At 43.6% G+C, this 23,945-nt stretch overlaps 1 protein-coding gene across 1 annotated transcript; it reads right to left on the bottom strand.

The window, feature by feature from the left end:
* Positions 1 to 1,921: 1,921 nt before the first annotated feature.
* scrt (scratch) lies at positions 1,922 to 23,566 on the bottom strand. Its single transcript, XM_065482790.1, has 2 exons — positions 22,976 to 23,566; positions 1,922 to 8,286 (listed from the first exon to the last, which is right to left on the bottom strand). Exons 1-2 carry the CDS (start codon positions 23,265 to 23,267, stop codon positions 7,085 to 7,087), a joined length of 1,494 nt encoding a protein of 497 aa, XP_065338862.1. The 5' UTR covers positions 23,268 to 23,566; the 3' UTR covers positions 1,922 to 7,084.
* Positions 23,567 to 23,945: the final 379 nt, after the last annotated feature.

The raw sequence follows: 23,945 nt of genomic DNA, 5'->3' as shown, positions 1-23,945 counted from the left end.
CCCGTCTGCGTTGCTCTGGCCGACTGCTCATTTGTACGTGTAATTATAACTTGTGTGCGTACTTCTGCACCTGAGCCGCTCTGATTCACGCTCTGGACATGCGAGTAATTAATTTTGCATTTGACAGTGGCGCTGATAGGCAACCAGATTCGCTTGAAATAGGGATTTGGACTTTCATACTACCAATCCAGTATGTCCATTTTAAAGATATTTCAATAGAACAGTAATTAAAAAATTTTAATAATTCCAAAATTACGATTTTATAGCTCTTATTTAAAAAGTAATTTATTGAGAAAATTTTAAACCATTTATTGTCTGACATGTACATCCAACAGAAATTCGCAGTTTGCCCTGTTTGAAACCCTTAATATTCCAGAGAACAGTAAACTCTCTTTATGTGCTAAAAATGAAAGAAAAAAAATGAATTATAAATAGTCTTCTTTACTACGTGAATCAAAAAGCTTTTCATGATTAAATGTTCGCGATTTTGTTAACAATTTTTGCAAGTTCAAAACGATTTGTATCTATTGTCAGGGTCCTCTGGAGAAATTAAAAGTAACGAGCGGCCGTAAACTGCGTGCTGGGAAACCAAACAAACATGCTGGCGCACGTATGTCTATAAAAATTGCTTCAATCACTCATTCAACGCGCACATTTCGGGTGGTTGGGCCGCACGAAAGCGCACATTTCGTACTTGTTCCCAAGTGTGTTCATGTTTAATTGCAATAAAACTTATTCAAATAGCATTTTTATTGCTGTCGGAATCTTCGGGTGGCAATAATAAAAGCGCGGCTGCGTCCGCCGAAACGAAGCACAGCCTGTGCTCACGTGCATATGTACGAGGAATAATAATAAACTCGGTACACACACGAAAGCAATTGATTGTGTGTCTGCTGTCACTGCGTGAAAACTCGAATGCGAGAAATGGCTTTTGCGTGCCGCGCTCGATCCCTCGCAGTTTGTATGTTTTATTTCCAAAGGTATAAATCAACGACGTGATTCAGCCCTCCCACCTTCGTGGACTGCAAAGAGGGGTTGAGAAATCGCGGTGACTAAAATATATATGCGTACATGTGCACGTCAGAGTATCAAGGGAGTTTTGCTCGCTATACGCGCCGGATTATCTCGCGCTCCGCTGCGAATCCCGCGTGAGCCAACCTCTTCCAACGCGTTCCCTCCTCCGGTGCCAAGTCGATTGCGAAGCCACTTTCCAGCCTCTTATGCAGACCAAGCAAATACATCGGGCCAGCAGGCTGCCTGCACCTCCGCGGTGCTCTTCTCGCCAACGGTACCTAAAGGTTTCTTCAGCTCAGAAAAATCGCTCAAATCAAAATCTTTGGTCAGCCTGACTGGAAATAAGTGACAGATGTTTAATTAAATAATTTATTTTACAAATAAATACTTCTCGAACTTTAATTAAAAAAACACCATAACATTAATTTGCTAGGATATCTATTTTAAATTTGACCTCTGGAAGATTGGATGTCTTCTGTCTATCAAATTAACATTGTAATATCTTTGTTACAAATTTTCACTAATTCTCCACGCATGAAATATGCACTTTGTACGAATAAGATGCATATCACCTTTGAATTTCAAGATTTAAAATCGTGCCTATAGCATTTTCCATTTATTATTACTTGGATTTAAACGATTATATGCTGTATGTTTTCTTCCCTATCTTTGTTAACCAAAAATTATGAAGGGTAAATCCAATTCAACTCAGCTGCGATCTTGATAGCACTGTTAATTTTGTAGAGTGTGCAATTAACAATTATTTAGTCGCAGTTAATAATCACGATACGTTATCTCCGCTGGAAAACAGCGATAAACATTTAGTGTATGTTGACTTTTAATCGCGTGTCGATCAACAAGGAAACAAATGCAGGGGATTTCTAGGAAAAAATCAAACAACTCGATGTTTTTGTAATGTTTCTACACTATTTATTATGAAAATATAAATACAAAATTTGCTATTACCAGAGTACATTAGTTGCCCCGCGTTTAAACAAGATGCACGAACTCGAGCTACACCGTGACTAATCAGCAGCTTTCGAAACATGCGACCGACAAGGTGTTGCGAGGTCGCATTTACAAACAGAGACATCTTTGATTTAAAATTGGGGTCTGGGTGACTTCTGTGTGGCTAATTTCTCAACTGTGGACGGCGGAACTAACAGGGAAAGGGAGCGTTACATATTAGTAGAGATCAACCGACTAATTAGATAAGAGTGGAATCACTGGACGACTACTCAGGCTAGATTAAATCTCCTTTTTGTTTTTCAATATAACGGTTAACTTTGAAAATTACGTTGTTTCGTGAGTATTTTATGTAGAGAGTGTGTGTGTGTATGTATGTATTTATGTGTTTCGTTCCTTGAAAATATTGCTGCACGCGCGAACTTTTTGAGCAATCCTACGTTTTCTCGTTGCAACTGATGGATTTTGATGTTGTGTTCAAAACAAATGCTACGGATTAATAATTTAAATACAACTCCGAAATCGTAAACTGTGTAGTAGTACATAATATTTATTCAAAGTTGAAATTTCGTTTTGTTTAACAGCTTTTAAAGTTAATTAAATATGGGCAGTCTAAGTCAGGTGTCTATGTACCTAATCGTTGATATTTTTCTTATGATTACTTTCAATATTTTGAATCGTGTTAACTGTTTGTCCTTAACTTTAAGTGTTCTTCATAGCGGCCACAATTATTGCTCAAAGAGAGCCGGCCGAGCCAAAATGTGACTGCGGATCCGACTCCTTATTGCTCATGGCCAGACTACGAGATTTATTGCTTGTGAATACCTGGCACTTTCTGGCACATGCCGAGAACTGGAAATCGCCTCAGAATCCAAAACGCCGTCCGAAAAATTGACACCCGATTAATTGAATTGAATCTCACGTCATTTCCTTTTTAAGCTCGTCGTCGTCTTTTCTACCTGGCGAGTTCCGAGCTCGTCAAAGCACATTAACCAGAGTTCAGGCCAGTTAAAATTGCTCGCAACAATAATGTATATAATCAGAATAATGCTTAAAATTATTGCTATCTTATGATTAGAGTGCATACATGTTGCTCGCATTCGTTTCTTTCGCTCACATGACCGAAACAATTTCGTGTGTAAAAGCGCAGATCGTGCACGATCTGCAGACAAAAAATCGTTGTCTGTTTTTCTGTGTCAGCGCAATTCAGGGGTAAAATTCGTTGCGAAATTTCCTTGATTATTGCTCTCCGTAAAGGTGAGTGAATGGAAAAAAAGACTAGTTGTTGTTGGTGCTGCGACGACTTTTTACGAGACTTTCAGACTAGATAATAAACTAAATTGGTTATCATAAAATGGAATGTTCGCCTTTCGCGAGTCGCTTGCTTTTTCACAATTGAATAAATGCAGAAGTAGCGTTTAAACAAGACGAGGCTTCTGCTGTCACGACCTTAAATGACACAGAGCATCCAAATAATCATAAAAGTACACAAACAAATAGCTACTTACACTAAAACCACTCGAGTCTGCCGAGCGCTCTCGAGATTAAGACGCTCAAACACGTGCCAAAAGGCGAAGATAAAATTATTCGGCAAACTTTTAGAAAATTGGTTTTGGCTCTTACCGTCGACGGCAATAAAAATAGGAATACGTTTCCTCGAGAGATAGAGAGAGATCAAGAAAAAAACACAAGTCTTCAAATAAAGAAGTAACTAGTCTTTCGTCGTAAATTTGAATCACCGGCCTCGTAAAAACACAAACCGATATATATCTATCCGCGAAAGCAAGGGAGAAAAGTCCATTCGACCAATCATCTAGCCAATCTTACTTATAGCTTATCAAAGTTCAATATTAATCGCAAGTTAATAGCTATTACGCTAAACTTGGGTTAATTACCACGACTTTGCGGGACTAGATTTTCACTCATTTTCCAATATCGGCGCAGAATCAGAGAGTTACGAGTGCGTCCGTCCTTACATTTATGACACACACACACACAGCCAGAGCCAGCAAAAGCGGAAATCGGAAAGTAGACGACAGGTGGAAGAGGTTTTTATCAGCGCGCATGCAAGCCGAGGGCCGCAATAAAACGCACTGCGCCGCGATGGCAGAAATGTATAGGAAAGAAGATAGGAGAGCGAAAAGAGAAGAACAGATAGGAAAGTTAGAAACGTGATAGCAGAACGAGGAAATGGAAGAACACGCGGTGAATAGAGTTCGTGTGCGCGCACGAAACAGGCGGGGAAGAAGGAATCGAGCAAATTACTCGAGAAACGTTGGATTTTTCATGAAGCAAGGCGAAGGGAAAAATCAACAGGCGCATCGTCGAGGCCGAGGCCGACGGAGAAGAAAGGGAAAGCGAGAACAGTACTCAGAATCGAGTTAAAAGAGAAATCTTGATGAACTCTGGCATTAATTATTTACCGTGTGCCGTGTGTACGCGGGCCGAGATTGACACAAAGTCAAGAGAGGGGTCACTCGGACGGTTTGTGTATTCGCCCGGGCGCTCGAGTTCTTCTACATAGCGCGGGCACCCACTCCGACGGCAAAATGTTTGTTCAGGACCACGCGCGCACGCCGAGAGAAAGAGCTATCAAGTGACTTATGCATTATACGTCCGACAAGACCGACTTTCACAATATTTTCACAGCGGACCATTGTGGGAAATTTGCGCGCGCGCTCTCCCTCTCCGTGTGTTCATTTTCGCTCGGTCTAAAAGGATTGGAGCGCCGATTTTAATTTGCAAAATGCTGCGCCGGCGAAACGGAGGCAGCGGAGAAAGTACGGAGCCGGAAAATTATTCGCCGCCGCTTTTATTTTTTCCTTCTCGGGTAACAATTATGCACACACTCACGTACGGATTCACTAATGACTCTCTGATATCGGGTTTCGCCAATATATATTTTTTTTCGGGGGAAAACGGGAATGCAGCACAGTGCCTGCGTTGTATGTACAGAAAAGTAATTAAGTAGGCGGTGCCGCGTTCCGGGCGCACAGAAGCACCGAATCGAATCAATCGCTCAAAGTTGCGGTCGTCTTACACGCTAGGCATACATTGGGAGTTTACACGAGTACATATGTACAGACTGCAGAAATACCGCTTTGTCTTTTCACTGCTCAACCCTCTCGACTAGTTACTGCTACTAGAATCTAAAGATCGCTATAAGGTAGAGAAATCTTAAATACCTAGTTACTTAATTTTCAAATTTTTGGAATGTATTCGAAGTTGGAGATCATATATATCAACGTTGCGGGTAAGAGGTGACTAGTTACAAAGCCCTTAAATTCCGAAAGTGCTCTCTCGTAAATGTTAGTTACTCTTTCTCTCTATATATATGCATTCGTTGCTAATAAACTTTTTATTGCATTTTCGTTGCGCTTTTCCTACAAAATTATGCATGCTCAGACTTATTAAATTTATTTTTGTCGTTACACAATTCAATAAATGCATCGTTTTTCATTCTCGTAATTTACTATTTTTTGACCAACCGACTTGCGTTTTGCCTCTCGAAATTTATTACGGCAGCGTCAACTTATTTTGCATATTACACTCACAGACCAAAAAGCGCGCTAAGGCCCGAATCGATTTCTGCCTGCGCCGCGCTCTCCTCTCGTCGCATAAATTAGCCAGCTGAGCTAACTCAATTAATCGATTTGCATATTCGATTTCTGTTGCGCGTTTGTCGGCGGATAATTGAAAATGCATACAATACGACAGCAGTTTGATGCTGTTGTCATAATATGTAAAATAATTGAGCTGGTATATGTGTGAGCTACTCTATTTAATAGTGAGTGTGTTGCTGAGTGAGTTTACATACGTACGCGTGTGTTTGTTGTGTATTAATTTTTTCACCATAATATTTGTTATTTTTATATAGGTTTATGTGACTGTGAGTGTATATAATATTCTGCTATGCACTAGGTACTCGAGATCCATCGCGTTCGATGCAATCGTTAGAGCTTGACTACAGCAATCTTTATTTCGTTGTGGCTGAAACATTGCGCGCCCCGCCCATGTGAGGAGCGGAGCGCTTTTGAATCGTTCGAAATCAAAAGCGAATCTCTGGCTTCTAGTAAAATAGCCACGCAAAATCACGAAAACAAGTATATCATACTTTTCCTCTGTCCGCAAAAGTTTTCACAGCAAATCGTTGCTTTTGTGTTTGACTACGCTTATAATGGTTTTGGAACTAATTACATCTAAATGTGTATACCTGGGGGGCGAAAGTTTATTGCGCGATATTTCTCTGGTATATCGTGCGGAGCGTAAAAATTTAATTACAGCCCCGCCCGCGTCCGAGTGTTTCGCTTTTGAAACGCTTGCTGCACGCCGCGTGCGATCGCTCGCAATAAATTTCGCTCCAAGTATTTACAAACTCAAACCTCTACTTTTTCATGTTATTATCTTTTGTTTTGAGGGAGATGATTTATGGGCGTGACATCCATTTAATATGGTCGTTGTGTGAAAAATACTTTTTATCAAAAAAATTCATCTAAAAAGGCAATGTGCATTTTTATGTCACCGTTCGCGTTTAATGGCCTCCAAAATCGTACTTTTGAAGTCAAAACTGTTTGTTTTTATTTTTTTTTCTTGGATTTTTTCATCATCCGTCCTTGAACAATGAACCCTGTTTTCACAAAACTTGTTTTCACTTTTTAACAGTGCTTAAGTGACCGTCTGTAAAAATAACATGCAATTCGACAATATCAGTTTTATCAAAAATTTCCTTTTTACTTTGGTGAGAAAATCATTTCAATTCATTTTTTTTAACTTTTAGGGCACTTGCGTTTCATAATTCATTAAAAACGTCTTCTCTTTTTGTATATTACCTTATAAAAAGCGTGATGCGCGTTTGTAAATATGCGTTTTTGACTGTTTCGAGTGGGTGTGTGTGTACCTTTTTGAACGAGATGTTTCAGCAAAAAAATCACACCTAAAGTCCAAAAGAATCGTGTGGACAAGCATTATTGAACTCTTATAAAGCTGTTTCAACCGTTCTACGATGGCTGACTGATGCGAGGGTGTTGTCTGGGGGCTGGGGGGTGCAAACCAAACGAGGGTGTGGTGAGTGTTGAGTTGAGAGACAATGCAAAGCGCGCGGAATTCAAGCAGCGTAGACTCCAGGGTGGAGGGGAAGTGGCGGGGGGTAGGGCGGCGGCGACTGCAGCAGGTGGAGGTCGGAGGTGGTCGGACAGCAGACGAGGCCGTCGCCCGGCGAACTTGGTGGCGTCAGCACGCCCGACGGGCCGTCCTTGAAGCAAGCCGACTCGTAATGCTTGTTCAGGTAGGACTTGAGGGCGAACGACTTATCACATCGCTTGCAGCGGAAGTTCTTGGCCGCCGAGTGCGTCTGCATATGGGCACGCAGGTTGGACCTGTCGGCGAACGCCTTGCCGCAGTGTGCACAGCCGTAGGGCTTCTCACCGGTGTGCGACCTGAGGTGGCCCTGAAGCAACCACGGCCGTGAGAACGCCTTGCCACACACGTCGCACTTGTGGCTGAGGTTGTGCGTGAGCACGTGCATGGCCAGCGCCGGCATGCTGACGTACGCCTTGCCGCACGTCGGACACTTCTTGGCCGACTGCGAGTCGAGACTGCGGTGCGTCTGCTTGTGCCGCGACAGGTTGGACGACGTGGCGTACTGCTTGCCGCACTCGGGACACGTGTACTTGGGCTTCTCGGTGGGGTCGCGCATCGGCGACGCCGAGCCGAGCGACGTCGTCTTGCGCTTGGAGCGCCCGTCGCTCACGAAAAAGGCCTCGTAGGTGTAGGCCACCGTCTTGCAGGACGGCGTCGGTGAGGGCGGCACTGTCGACGGCGGCCGCTCGTCGCCGCTGGTGGACGCGTTGCCCGACGCTTCGGGCTGACTAGACGCGCTCAGGTCGAGGATGGCGTGCGCCGCGCTCAGGTCCTTGTGGCTCGGCTTGACCGGGTCCTGCAGCGAGTACGGCCGGTAGATGTCCTTCTTCTTGGGCGGCAGCGACAACGCCGCCCCCGTGCTCGTGTAGCACATGGCCAGCGACTTGCGGGGCGGCAGCGGCGCCAGCGGCGCCGCCGGACTCGGCTGGTGCTCAGCCCATCGCTCCTCGTAGCGGTGCGGTTCTGCTAGGTAGGTGGGCGGGTAGTGGTGGTACGCCTCGGCCGGGAACTGGTACCCTTCGTCGCCTCGGTGCAGCAAAACCCCAGGTGGAACATGGTGGTGCGGGTGGGGATGGTGGTGGTGGTGATGGTGGTGTGGCGGCGCCGGAGGCCCGCGGTGCGACAGGTAGGGAAAGCTCAGCCCGTGCGACAGCTCCTGGACGTAGCCTGAAACAGACACGCACAACCATCAAATGTTTTATTCACACCGTGCCAGGGGGAAGTAGTCGATCCGATCAGACTAAATAATTGATTTTATAATCGCTCTGCTTGCATCTCATAATCACCATTACTGACGCATAATCGATGCAGATGCATCTGAACCGTAATCATGTTTTTTTAAACTATCGTTTATAGTTTACTCTATATATGTATGCAACGAAATCGATTATACTCTGAATAAATCTGCTACATTTGCAAATTGTGCACCGTCGGTGTTAATCTAATTATATATTTGCTTTGATTAAATTGGAGCATTTATTCTTTTCAATATTAGATTATCAATTGTTCTTTCATTGATAATTTTTTTATTCAGAATTGCAGATATTTCCTTTCTTCCTTCAATCAAAATACTGAAATTCAAACCTACATATGCTATTTGCAGAATTCACGAAAATAGTTCACGCCAAAACTGCGTTTGCTGTTTTGCAATTTAATTTTTTTGCACAACGGCTACGCTTCTCACAGCTTTATCGATTGCATTTCCGTATTTTGCGCCCGCCAGCCTGCAAATTTAATGCACAATCCCGGCTGCTGTTTCCAGCTAAAACCGTGCACAGCTGGCTTTTTTAAAAATTCAGCCCCTGATTGCCCCTCGCGCGCACACACTAACTGAATCGATGTGATTGTTATTTATAGGGCGCAATGCTTTTTATTATTTCCCGAATAGATTCTGCACAAGTGTGCAGAATGGCGTAGATCTCGCCGGTGGTGTGCCGTACAACAGCTGGAAGCCGGGGCCAACACGGTCTGCTCTAATATTCCATATTATAGTGGTACTTTTTGCTCCACGCCGTGAGGTCATGCAAGCTGCGAGAGCGAACTAGCGAGCGAGTGAGCGCGCCGACCATCGAGCGAAGAGAGAGAGAGAGAGAGAGATGGAAACAATAAAGCCTCCTATGCATCATACAATATTAATGTGTAGCTTGTTGAACACACTCGCAAAATCCTCGTTATGGATCGCATGACCCCTCGCTGGACGAGGGATGTGAAAAGCAGTTGATCATTGAAATAGCCAATTTTCAAATATTGCATATAGCTCGCTTTAAAAATTTTTCTTAAAGTTTTAATTTTTTTTAAAGCTCATGAAAATTTATAAATCAATTTCGATATTTACGGTAACTGATAAGCAGGAAAAATAAAAATATTTGCACCAAAGGTCGTAACGAAAATTGATCCATGAAATGCTAGTGATATTTTATTCTCATCCAGTACTGAATGTAAATCGTAAATGAATATATGATTTAGTTATCTCAATTATCTCTATAAGCTGAATGCAACGAATGAAGAAGTTGGAATATGTGATTCATCTGTTTTTACACATCCCTTTACTTCATTACGTCTCAACACGTTTCTCGGCGTTGTTATATAGCCTGGGCGACCCCTTCTTTCTCTCCACCCACCCACGTATTTACTCTGCTGTTATTATTGTCACACACACGCAGAAGCAAGCTTGTTTTTGAAATTTTAATAAGCGAACATGATTTATTACTCAGGCGGCGCAATATAAAAGGCACTCTCCTTCGTTAATAATTGAGCGGCTTAATGAAAAATAAACCTTATCAAATATTCACGGCCGAATTTATCGCGCTTGCAAAAGAGAGAGCCTGTTGTCGCTGGCTCGGCGATTGCTATCGCGCGAAACAAGCAGTTCATTCTACGAAGCCGACCAGCAGTTGCTCGTTTGCGCTGTTATTGTTATTATTTTGCAGCATATTTACACCTTTTATCGGGGCAGATGATTAACATCTGCATGCGGCCGGCCAATCTCTGCAGATTCGTCTTGATCCCTTTTTGTCCCCTCGCTGGGTGACTCGAAATAAAACTCCAGGTGCGCATTGTTGCAGGCCGCGCTATTGTTCGCGGCAAAATAATGCCTCGCGCCGAGAGGGAGGCACTACTGGTTGCGAGTTGCACGCGCCGCGCCACAGCATTCCGCCAGGTGGAATAAACGCTGTACATGCTATGCACCCCTCGTCTGCCCGCCGTGCAACCCTGCATGCATGTTTGTCGTCTCTACCGATGTGTTGGAATAATCATATAAAAAAGGGGAGCGCGCGCGATGCGGCACAGATGAATTTATACTCACTCTGCGAGTCAGGCGTGCATGGAAATCGTGGTTTCAGCATAATCCTCGTTTGGAAATTGAATAAATCTATGTTTGCACTAAAACTGAAGTTCTGACTTGCGTGTGTGTTTTTTTAATTATATTAACAGTTTTTCCACTTAAATGAATATTTCAAATATATCAGAAGGAGCTACCATGCAAACGTTAACAACATTTCGTAGTATTTTAACAAATAAAAACAAACAATATTAAGCATCTCGTTTGTACAGGTGAATTCTCTTTACCGATTTTATTTACTAATTAATATCGAGTGCATCTTGGAATATTTTATTATTTTTATTATTAAGAGAAAACTTTCACATCAACTATTAAAACATCATGAAACTGTTTCATTTTAAAAGCGCACCCAATATTCCTTAATAATTTAAGCAGAAAAACAGATAATACTATTTATGTTGCTGCTCAAATGACATTGAACAGAGCCCATAAAATAATTATATGATTAATAATTTTAACAGCGCCTCTTAAGTTTTAATGAAAATTTTCCCCAACGCTAACAAATAATAGTGCTGGCTCGCCTTTATTTCGCACCCCAATTTATTAAAATATCTGTTTTGCATATTCATAGTGAAACCCGGTGCACACCACGGCAAAAGGATTTTGTGATGAAAGCCTGCCGCGTAATGAGAATTTGAATCAATTAATTAGTCTTTGTGCTAGAATGATGGAGTATCCGTGCTGAAAAAACACGACAGCCAGGGCTTTCAAAGGCGCGCCTTTCACTTTGCCGCCACGCTGAAATTCCTCGTCAGGCAGTGAGCAAGCGGCCAAAAAATCCCGTGTTAGTATAAACACACTTTGATGGAAGCGCGCGCGAATCCAAGAGCCACCCACCCCTTCGCATGTGTTGACACAGGCGTGACGAGCGGGCAATCCATCATAGGCGAAACAAGGCGCAAAAAGGGACCGAATTAAAACTTGTCGCGGCCCCTCAGGTGTCGTTAAAATTTTAATCTGTTCGCAGCGACTGCCGTATTTCCCCGGCTGCACTGCTTTTTCCTCAAAATCCCTTTATTAATTAGTTTTCCCGTGCTAATTATGCGCGCCCTCATCAATTATTCGAATTAAAAATGCAAACTCCAGCAGGATTCTTTAAGCTCATGCCCTCCCCCCAATGTCTTGGGAGAGTTTTTCTTCTCAAGCGGGCGAATTTGCTGAGCAAATACTCATTTGTATGTTTCTCGAGGAAAATATGGGGGCTTGTTTGAGCAAGTGCGCGGCCCCTTTCTTAGGAGAGCAAAGTGTGCATTGACTCGGAATAAGAAGATATAGAGAGAGAGAGAGGAACGCGCTTCAGATTTTCCGGCGCGCAATTATACTGCTGCGCCGTCAAAGCCGTTTCTATTATTTCTACTATTATTCTCGCATTATTGTTATTCCGCCCAGCACTAGCTACAATTGCGCAGAGAGCAGCGCCTCCAAGGGTTGCCAGACGACAGCTAAAACCTGCACTCAGATTGGCCGATTGAACAATTATCAAACAGAAGAAAAAACAGCGAATATATTTTGACAGAAAAAAGACGATAATTTAATAGGAACTTATCAATTCCCTAGAATTCTTATCATAATAAATATGAATATTCTCTCTTAATACTCAACTCTATAGCAACAAATAACTCCAGCATTTTTTCAATTCACTCCAGTGCTCGTTGCAGATATGTTCAGATTTAGATAGTGTTTCTAATTTTTAAAATTGCTCCCAACAATTCGTGTAGCTGGAAAATGCCTTCCCTGAATTCAATTTGAGTTTGACCTAAGGTTTTCCCTGAACTAGGCTCTGGCGTGTGGCAACCCCTGCGCTCTGTGTACGTTCCATGGAGTGCGCCCGAATGCCTCTGTCTGTGCAAATATTCGAAGGCAGCGTGTAGTACGCGTTTAATGCGGCCCGTGTGTAATTTGGCGGGCACTATTTATGTGTATCCATCACGGTATTGTGCACATTTAAACAGTCAGCTGCTGGCTGACGATCAAAGGATTTGCATTTTACATGCATGACAAGCCTGTTTATTGTCGGCGTGGAATTTATGCGGCGTGGATAATTGCGGCCCGCCGATTATGACAAATTTCAAACTCGATTCGCCGCCGCAGAGTGATTAAAAAAGCAGTTATTCTTTTCAGCCACTACGCTGGGTCACGGTCTTGACACGGATTCCGTGAGTGTCTGATTGGAAAGGGCCGATCAATGGACGGATCAATTACATCGCATGCAGCAAAGGGTTGAAATGGTACTCGCGCGGCGGCAGCGGCGGCGGCGGGCGGCCAAGGCAGGCTTGCTATGTTGAAGTTGGAACTGTGCCAAAAATCCAGCACGCCGTAATGGAGAGCTGCTGCTGCGAACCAAGATGGCGCGGGCGAGAACTGACGCTGCTCTCTGCTGCTCAATGAAGAGCCGCCAGCCCGGCTTTTTATTACCGCCCGACTGTTGCACTTTGCATTGTTGCTGCCGGTGCAGAGGATATTGGTATTTTATGGTCGCGATGAATTTTCTAATGGCCATAACATCTATTGAGCATTAGCTTCTCAAAATGTCGATAAAAGAAAAGTTTTCCATATATGGGGGAGTTTGCACTCGTAAAATAATGATTGGCGCTAACACCAAATAAATCTGATATGTACCATAATTTTAGGAAAGAATTACGATGATGTTTTTACTGTTGGATGTCGAATTTAATTACGACATAATCGATACAGGGGGACAACTATATCCATCCTCCTTTCCCAAGTTGTTGAAAAAGAGTAATAAAAGCAGGAGTTTATTTGTGCAGGGCCAAGCGAGAGTTGGTCGCTTAATCACATGTAGACAGCTACAACAGAAGTTACACTCGCTTTTCTTCTTTAATGCACACACTCGGGTGCGGCGGGCGGGAGCGGAATACGCGGGAAGCAGGGTAATCTAGATTAGGCTGGAGCGAGAGAGAGGGTTGAAGGGTCTAATTAAACTGCTTCTGCTGGCGGCTTCTCGTTTCAGTCCTGCTGATTGTCCGAGAGGCGCATTTTATGGCTCCGGCCGGCGCGCGCCCTTAATTCACTGCTGTGCCATTCTTATGAAATCACCCTCCGTCGCTCCAGCCTGCTCTGCGGCGCCGAGCATTTTAAATTAAAAAAGAGCAGCCACGCCGATTTTCTGGCCTAGCTTGCGCAAAAGTTCGCCTCTCCCTGAACGCATTAAGCCGCGCTGCTTGAAATTTTATTAATTGCCTTGGTGGCCGGCGCGATGTATTGATCACAAGCCGGGATATTTTTTCTTTATTTAAACGCAACGCCGCGAGAACAACATTCGGTCACGCGGATACACATATGTGCATAAAAGTGTGGATTTGAAGGCTACTTTGGGAAACAAAAAGCGTCACTCGGCAGCAACAGCGTGTGGCGATCGATGCGCGAGAGAAGAGCAGCGAGCGGGCGCCGCGCTGCAGGCTCTCGCGTTTTGTCACGCCAATCGATACTCGCCAACTGATGGCTTTCCTAAATCGATGCATCAGAATTCAGACACAGGCCGGATGAATGGGCAGCCAGAGGGGAGAGGGAGAGAGAGAGAGAGAGAGAGAGAGATTCGCAGCGCTTTTTGTCTCGCAGCCGATTCGATGCGTGCGAATGTGTTTGTTTGATGCATCACAGAGCGGATTAGAGTGCGGGTGGCGTGGTTCACGGGCGCAGCTGTCACTTCCCGCATTTAATTAATGCGCTCTCGTCCAAACAATCAGAGCTACACACCATGTCAACGTTGTCTTGAAATGCAACACATGTGTTCGCTTCGCTCGCCAAATATTAATTAATTAACGCGCCTAGTTTGGCGTTTGATGCGAGGGGAGTGGTTAATTTGCACAAATCCTGCAGCAGGCTGGCCGCACGCTTTTGAATTTTGAAAAAGCCCATCTTTTCGGCTAATGCCGCACTAATTTATATGCAAATTAGCACAGCAGGGCCGAGGCCGTAAAATTTCGAATTAATCTCCTCTCGAAAGTTTGCCGTCTGCAGTAGCAACATCAAGGGCGAAAATTAAAATAATAATTCAAGTTATGAAGGGAGGAATTACGACTTTAAATGTAAATCGGCGAAGAAGCCGTTTGAAATTACCACCAAAGAATGGACAGTACAAGAGCTGCCACCTTAACCATGAATTTAATTCATTTTTCAGTCCGCGGTTCCTAATTTAAAGTTTTATCTCTACAGGCTTGAAGTTGTGAATTATTTTTTCAATGAAATGCTATTTAATTTTATTTAATTTATAATGATATGCACAAGCACCAAAATTAAACCGACTGGTGAGTTTTAGTTTACTTTGGCTCTTTCTGACTTAACTCAAAATATTATTGGCAATGAAAGTACTCAACACGATGCGTTTTATATGCGATCATTTAATGCACGTAATGCTGTGTTGCATTAAAATGAAGTTGGATTAATAAAACAAGATGATTTATGACGCAATTACGCGCAATTCGAAAAAGGGTTGCTTGCACCTCCTGCGCAAACTGCGATATGACAAATTTAATCACATACACACACACACCCTCACATGTGTGCATAGTCAGCTTCAACATTATCGCGTTAATTCGACGATTAACCCCTTCTCGAGAGAGTGATCACGTGACGAAAGACACGCGATCTCGTTATTTTTTGTGCATGCATGCAATGTACATGCGCGAAATGATAACGCGCATATAATACACAATTTTCGCCCTTTTCTCTCGCTTACTCTCCACTAACGGCTGGAAATTCTAATTAAGAAGTAGCTGTTCCAGAAGGCAAATAAATAATTCATTAGTATATGTTGTGCACTCATTTGAATAAACCGAAGAAAATATAAATAAGGGTTGCGTCACACGAATATGCGTAACTACAAATTATGTCCTTTCGCTCTTAATCCCTTTTGTAAATTATACCATTTTTAGTATGATAATTTATTGTGCATGTGTGCGCAGAGAGAGCAAAAAAGGTCAGCCGTGCCTTTCGATGCAAAGTAGGTCCCGGTGATAATTGTTATCACGAAATTATTGTTATTAAGTAGCGCAATATGAGTTATGGCGTGCTGCTTTTCGTGGATTTTTATACAAAAATAATATTAAGGAAAGGTGATTAAAACGAGAGTTCTCCAGCAGCGGCCGCTGCAGACGTATATAGAATTCGTACAACTTTATTTGATTCTATTATACGATAAGGCCACTCACAAAAAGCAGCAACTGTGCTAAAATAAATTTTGTTTTAATGCAAATGTCTTGTTGTATGCTTTTTATCGAGCCAAAATGCAAATATCGCGCGACTGGAATAAATTCCTGCTTTATGGTTTTCGTTAGCCCATTAGACACACGTATATTATTATTATTTCTCCTCCCAAAGTGCGACCGCAGAAAAAGAATGGTGGACCCTCGTAAAAAAGTCGCCAGAAAAGAGCACTGATGGAAAAACAAAGCTCGTTTATACCATTTTGCCTCGACAATCGATCGCGGCGAGCGTTTATTTCAGGTGGCTATTTACATGTAGATTAAGACCAAATTAGTCTGAGAATAAAAAGCACCGGCCTGATGAGGATTGCGTGTGTACGCCTAGTAATAAAGCAGTTTCTTTATTGTGTACCGAGCAGAGACCAAAGAGTGCTGAGCACTTAATGTAAATCGAGTGTGAGTGCACCGCTTGCTCCGACACACACTCACATGTGTGTGTGTTCTTATTTATGTTTACACCCGGTGACTAATTGAAAAACCAGCATGCAGGGCTATAGGCCAACAATTAGCACGCGAGAATGTGTTTCGGTCGAGGAATGACTCGCGAGGACAATTCAGCTGTACAATATGGCGGCCGCGGTCTCCTGGGGGCGCTCAAATAGTGTCTGGCTTTTTTGTGTGTCTAAATCTAATATTTTTTTTAGGTATTTGAGAAATTTGCTACGGATTTTGATAAATTTCCATTTTAGAGATTTGGTCCTATGCGAGCCTCTTTGCCGTGCGCGATTACATTTTTATTGCGAGAGGAGCAAAAACGGGTGCACAGGTAATTTGCGTGCCACACATTCGTTAATAACACCCTCATTAAGAGTGGCGCACACTCCGTGCAATTCAAAGCATTTATTAAGCGGACAAATTTAATTACGACTGATAATCGCTGACGGATTTGTCAGCGCCGCAAAAAAGTGCCGAAACGCGGCTGGCACTTTGTAGATTTCGCGGATTACGGGCATGCACTTAAAAATGGCGGACACACAGACATCGATTTGTTCGGTTTTGGCGCTTACCATGACGGATGTGCGTTTTTTAGCTCATTCCCGGCCCGAGAATGTGCTGAGGCAGCGGTACGTGGTCCAGAGGCAGTGCACCGCTTCGTACTGATGCTGGAGAACACATCTGGGTGCGTGGACCGGCACCGCCGCCCCTCCTCGTCATCTGGGTACCGCCCTACGCCTGTGCTCCACTTTACGTCACCTACGAATGGGCGGCACCCTTATCGCCTGATATCGCTGATGGGAATGGCGATATCCGTCTTATCACGACTCTCACTCACTTTATTTCAGCCAATTATCTTTTGCACTGTTAATTCAGTTCTTTTATACAGAACTGTTTTAAAAGAAAATTTTTAAAATAAATTATTCAATGTCTTAACCTGACTAAATTTTAGTAGGATTTTATTTTTGGAGTTTTTGGAGAGTAACTACTAAATTAAAACAAACATGTTATCGTTGCATTGTGGGTGTTTTTGGATAATATAAATATCGGATTTGAAAACGAATGTTAAAAAAAATAAAGGAAACAAAAAAAGGTGCTTGTTTTTAAAATATATTTTCATGTTAATGAACCGACACAAGGGGAAAATTAGAACCAAGTGCGCATATGTTAATTCAAAAGCATACTTTTAATATTATCAATCACGCTTTTAGCTCTCAGGAAACGTATTTTTAATCGTTCAACGCTATAAGAATGTAAAAATTATTTTTTTTAGGTATTTTTGTTTTGGCACAATCACTATATACATCAAACATGTTCATTAACTTTACCCTCTGGAATTTGGCTGCACAAAAAATTATCATGAATGCGTTGAACGTGTAATGGGACAAGAATTAATTATCAGCGAATATTAATTACACGAAATGGCAGCAGGAAACAATTTCGTCAAGAGAAAGAGCGAGAGGCGAGGCAAACCCCATAATTATAAATCAGCGGCGCTGTCTCGCCATTTTTCCCCGAGAGTCAAGAGTCATTAGGGTCGGTGAGGTTCTTATCTCGACTCTTTGTCAAAATGCGGTGCAGCCAGAAGCAAAAGGGGGTTTCGATCGGCGCGTGTGCGTTGCACGCCCGCGTAATTTATGTGCTTGCATTCTATTCCCTTCGTACTATTTCTCGTGCTCACGCTTGTTTTGAGCTGCACGCCGGGTGGCGTAATTTACCACTTAAGCTTCGGTTTGTTAATGAGCACGCCGCTTAAATGCAAAATAAATGGTGTGTGTGAGCGCGCTGAGAGATATTGCCGCCAAGTGCAGCGACGGGAAACGCTATAGCTTTGGTTTCCGAGGATTTAAATTCCGGTCTGGGTCGCGAATCAGCATTCCACGGATTTCACGGGGCATGCATGCCCGGTCAGCAGTTATGCAAATATTAGTTTTGGCCTACTGCAAATATAGCACTGGGGTGCCGGGTACGACCGCAGATGGGAAATAAGTCGCCTCGGAACAATGTTATGAAAGGCCTGTTGACTCTCAGAATGTGTGCTCCTTTTTACTTATTAAAATAAAACCTATATATAAAAAGTTGCAAACTTACGTTTAGGACTTCAAACTGGTCTAGAAACGAAAATTGAAATTATCCTATTTTTTCATTTGAATCTGATATAAGCCTTTTTGAGAGTTTGAATTAAAAAATTCAAATTTAAAAACTCGAAGCTTATTTGCATAAGGGCGGGAAGATAATAAAACTAGGATCAAACAAGTCTGTTGGAAAAAACAGGCCTTTTATGGATGTTGCATGCTCGCTGCTCCGTAAGTATTTTAACATTCTCGAGTGTGCAAGTTTTGCCTTTCCTCCTTCGCATAATCGCGCGCATATCTTAATTAAATTGACCCCGGCGTGTGTAATGAAATCTTCATCAGCATAAGAGCTTTAAAAGTCGCTGCTGATAAGCCGCCAATATAACCCTTCATTTGTCTCAGTGATACGCCGCCTTTATGACCTTTATTGCAAGCAGCGTGATGCATAAATTACGCGACTTACGAGTGCACGCCGATTCTCCTCCGCACATGCACATGCTATATTTACTTGGCTTGCAGCACCGCACCGCACACCCAGATTACCGTTATTGTAAATTGCGGCAGGCTGTTATGCATTAGGCCTTCATAACGGCGGAACGTGATTTGCTGCTCGAATAGGCGCGCGAGATATTAAGCGAGGCCCGGCCGTGTTACCGCCTAATCTGCCTGATCACGTGTTGAAATTCGCAAAATTTATGCCACCGTTACTGAAATTTGCACCCGGCTTAAATGGCTGTTATGCTCGTGTAAGAAAGAGTTTCTCGTTTGCCACGCAGAGCGGCATTTGTGAAATGTAGCCAAAATACCATTGGGGGATGGCTGGATAATTTTGGTTGCTGCGGATTCAACATTCGCCATTGACTAGATCAGGGAAGGAAAAAGTACGGAAATTATTTCTATTATTTTTAATTCTCGTTAAAAAAATATTTAAGATTTTTGAATCCATCAATAAATGGCAAATGCATCAAGGAGAAACACACAAAATTTAATGACATTGTTATTACATTTTTTAATCGGTCATTGATGCTGAATTGCCGGTTTTTTTATTCAGCTTGTTGCATGCTCAAAATATTGAAGCCAAAAAAACGCATCATCCCAATCATTATCTGAAGCAAAAACGATGTATGTCCAATAACATAAAATATGAAATAAATTGTATGTCTATTTTGATTTGCAGATGCTCGTACGTTGCAATAAAACTTGCTCTCTACTTTTGTAGAGAGGAAAATCGCTTTTCGGGTTTAATAAATCGACGATCCACCGCAAGCCCCTCCAAGAGGGTGAGAACGAGGCTAAACCAGAGTTTTCCGGCTCAGTTGGAGAGCACAAAGGTGTATATTGTGTGTTTAGCGCCGGATTATTTGTTGCACCTCCTCAGAGGGCTGGGGCTCGGCGAAACTGCTCTTGAGAACCTGGTGCGCACATAAACTTGTGTTATTTTATATTGCGAAATATATTACGCGCACGGAATATAATGTCGGGGAATTTAAGCGGCGGTGGCAGCGGGCGCAGGCAAGAGAGGCGGCACGTCATGTTGTAATCTATAATTTATGAATGACACACACAATGCATTCCTCTGGGATGCCGGCAAAGTGCTTTATGTGCGTCAAGTTCTGAACCTCCAACCCCTTGGGTTGTATGCAGATGTCGGTGGTCGCCGACTCAAGTTTATGGAGTGCATATGCGCAAGAGACGAGCGAGCGCAATTAAAATTAATTAGCGCCGAATCGATTAATGCCTCGGAAAGGCTTTAGTGCCACCAAATTCCGACGCAAATTTGCACTTTGCCTAATGGTCCTGCAATGATTAACGCTGCTAATCGGTGTAATTAAACTCAACTGGAATGCACCAATTCTCTTAAAATTCCAACTGTTGCAAAAGCCAATACTTCTGTGAGTTTTGAAATTTGAAAAAAATTGTGAAGGAGTTGGATATAATTTTTAAAATATTGAAATAGGTAAATAAGTTAAAAAATACAATAAATCATCACTGGTAAGCTTTTGAGTGAATGATACTATTAAAATTTTAATCAGAATGGTTGGACTTAGTTATTTTTTTTTAATTATTTCAAGGAGGTAATTAAACGCTCAAATGCTTGCCACATGACGTCCAACCCAGATATCTTTAGAAAAAATATCATTAAGTTAAGCATTGCATTATTAACCCTTGGCTTGAGACGTTGCAAATTAATTTATAATTGTTTCAATTGCCCAACCCATATTCATCGACGAATTGCGAGTGGCGGATTTTGCCCGTTTCGTAGCGAATCCTAATTTCCCAATTGGAAGGTGTGCTGGACGATTTCCAACAGCGGATTACGACGTGAGTGGCCGTCGCTCGCTGGCCGCGCCCATTACACTTACAATTAGAACCAGCGCGCGCGTGTGTGTGTTGGCGTTCAGCAACACATTGATAATAACCACTATCAATTATGGATAATTGCAGGTATTAATTATACAGACCAATAACGTGGCGTGCACATGGCGGAGCACCTGATTATGTTTGCGTAAGCCCAACCGCGTATTGATTTATCGCAGGCAACATGTGCTGCTGAATTATTGTGATTTATGGCGTTCGACTTGGTCGGTCGGGCGGCGGGCGGGCGGGCGGTGCGATGCAGATATAGAAAAAATCTGCATTTGGTTTTCCAGCCTGGAATGAGGTGTCGTTCGAACGAAAAGGGCACAGGCAATCTTCTTGATTGTAATATTCCCGAGAGTGGAGTGTTAAAATGCTCTTTTTCTCTCTCTCGTTCTGCATGTGGATGCACGAAATGGCGTACTTTCTTGCAGCAGACTTATTCTCTAACCGCCACACAGCAGCAGCAGCAAGAATAACGTTGTAATATTGAAAGTTTATGGCGAATGTACTTTAAAACTTTACTGTGCCCTGTTGGATTATTCAAGTTACAACAACTGAATGTAAAAGTTTTAAAGCTCCTGAAAAAGACGACGCCGTGCAGTGCAGCGAGGCGGCAGCATAAAGTGGCTTGTGAAATTTATACTGTCAAGCCAAGTTGGTTGCTCGCTCGTTCGCTCAGTGGGCGAATTTCGCCGCTGTTTATATTGCACGGCCACTTGTAAGCTGTATAATGCCGTCCTACGACCATATAATATGCTAGAAACAACAACATCGACTGCCAAAAGTCACTTTGCACTCTGTCCCGCGCAGCCTAGCTGCTCACACACTCCACAAACTTTTATGCATAATTCACTCGGTGGATTTTAGTGCGGCAATCAAGCGTGTTTGCGGTAAGCGGGCCAATTCCGACGAGGATGCGCAAATATTGCATTTTCGGGGTCCCAGAGGTAATCTACATGCTTGTACTGGCAAATAAAACCATAATGAGGGGAATAGTTTTATACTTTCAATAGAGCTACCAATAAAGATTAAGAAAAATAGAACTGAATTAAAAATCAATTAAATTTTGAATCTTGGTGAAAACAATTTGAGGGATATATTTTATATATTTCTTATTATTTCTAGAATTCGAAAAATACATTTTAATTATAGCAGTCACGTCAAACCTATAGAAGCCACTATTATTTAGAAATTGATTTTACAAACTTTATTTCGCAATGTTATTCTTTCTTTTCTTTTTAATCATAAGAGTTGTAAATTGTGTTTTCCAGGGCAGTAAATCTAATTTAGTATTTGACCGCACCTAATTCTCTGCAAACACTTGTATGAATTTCCACTACTTGTCTTTCTCTCACTCATCCTAAACGATTTTGACAGTTAGGCAACAAGTTTGACGGCGCCGCTGGGCGGATTGCCTACTTCTTCCTCCGCAGGCGGAGCAGCTCCAGTGGAATTCGAGAAATTCCTTTGTCGCCAGAGTCTTTTCTTTGTTTTCATATCTCGGCGCGGGTAATTCGGCCAGACAGAGGGTAATAAAATTCCGCGCTCGCAATCTTTATAAATTATGAAATGCCTGCTGGCGATTCAATCCCCTCTGTTTTTTCCGTCGCCACAGCGGCAGCGGCGGCAGCAACCACGGTTTGTATTCTCGTACGTACACACAGAATGCGTATAGTGATGTAGTGCACAATTGGGAGGTTGAGCAGGGTTGGGGTTTTGGCCTGTTGCCGCGACTGCTGCCTCTACTGCTGGTATAGCAGTGTGTTTTGTAGTACGAACGCACACACAGGGGTGGTTGGTTGTGAGTGTGTGTGTGTGTGTGGGAATGCTACAAAGGCTCTGCTCTCTCCGCTGCAATTCATCCACGCAGAGCAGAACGAGAAGAAGAGAGCAGAAACTTTCATAATATCGATCTCGTCAGACTCGAGCGAGATATATATATATATATATATATATATATATATATATATATATATATATATATATATACACACACACACACTCTCGCTGCACGCGGTGGCTTAAAATTATTAAAGAGAGGGCTCTTCTGGCCCCACTCGCTATGCAGTTTTTGACCCTTGAAACGCTTTTGTACGCGCCGATGATTTATGCGAGACGGGATGTTCTTTTCCGCGCCGCCCGCGATTTATTGCCTTTTCGAATTGGCCCACGCTCAGATTTTGAATTATTGCAGCCGAGATAATCGGCGTAAATCGAAGTTGTGGCACAGGGCCTCCAAATGCTATAAATGACAGGTCCAATCGATTCGGTCGGTGCAGGTAGTTAATTAAGGCGAGAGACCGGCTTTCGTGAAAATTTGCTAACACGATGTAAACAAAAGTTTAAGAAAAAAGATCGATCGGAATTTGACACGTGATTGATTAGATTGGTGGAAGGCAAAATAAAATAACACTCACCGTTGTAGAGAACGGCAACCCTCTCGGGAGTTCCGGGCGCGTTCGGGGGCGGACTGGGGGCGGTGGCACCCGCCGTGGGGCTGGAGGGGCCCCAGCCGAGGCGGATGGTGGTGCTGGTCGAGCTCGACGAGGACGGAGGAGGCTGTTGGGCCGGCGACGACTCCTGAGACGACGGCTGCGGCGCTGCCTTCTTGTCAGCCTCCTCGGAGGCGGCGGCGGAGGCGGCTGCGGCGGCCGCCTTCTCACGGTCCCACGGATACTTCCACTTCTTGGCCATCAGGCAGCGAGGCATTTTTGGTGCTTTGGCTTTGAGTCTTCTCTTCTATAGATCCGAGAGTGAAAAAATATTATGCGAGAGGCGAGTAGAAAAATTCTGCGGTTGCTGAGTAGGACGGTTTGTGGCTCGCACGCGTCGGGACAGTGCTCAAGCTCCGCGTGGCGACAATTGCGGCGTGTGTCGGTGGTGGTGCCAGCGCAGGAGCCGATCGCCCATTTCTTGCTTGTTGGGCGCGTGGAACAAGACTGACTGCGAGTGCGAGAAGCACGTGCTGGAGCAGCCGGCCGCTCCCCCCTCCCCCGGCCACCCCCTGATTAAAGAGCGCGGTCTGTCGGCCGCTCGCTCACTCAGTTTGTTGTATTTTTTATGCATGTGTATCCAGCACGAGCGGCGCGGCGGCAGCGGTGGCGGCACTCTCGCGTAGTATTCCCCTCGCCGCATTGTGATAATGCGCGCGCAAATCATCCCCCGTTGTAGGGGGATGAATTCGTATTGTGACCAAAACACGGCGCAACGCCCATCGCGCTACAGACCACGCCTACCGCATGCTTCGTGGGACGCCCACGGCTACCGGCGGCGCCGCTGCTCCAACACGTGTGGACGCTCCGGACGGTGTCCACATGCTGCGCTTCCTCAGCCGCCCGCAACAGTGCCTGCCTGTCTGCCAATCATTTGTAATTTGAATTTTAAAGG

The sequence above is a fragment of the Cloeon dipterum genome, chromosome 3 (assembly GCF_949628265.1).
Source record: "Cloeon dipterum chromosome 3, ieCloDipt1.1, whole genome shotgun sequence".
NCBI classification, from domain to species: Eukaryota; Metazoa; Arthropoda; class Insecta; order Ephemeroptera; family Baetidae; genus Cloeon; species Cloeon dipterum.
Note: the sequence above shows the minus strand (reverse complement) of the source record. Positions and strands in the feature narration are given on the sequence as shown.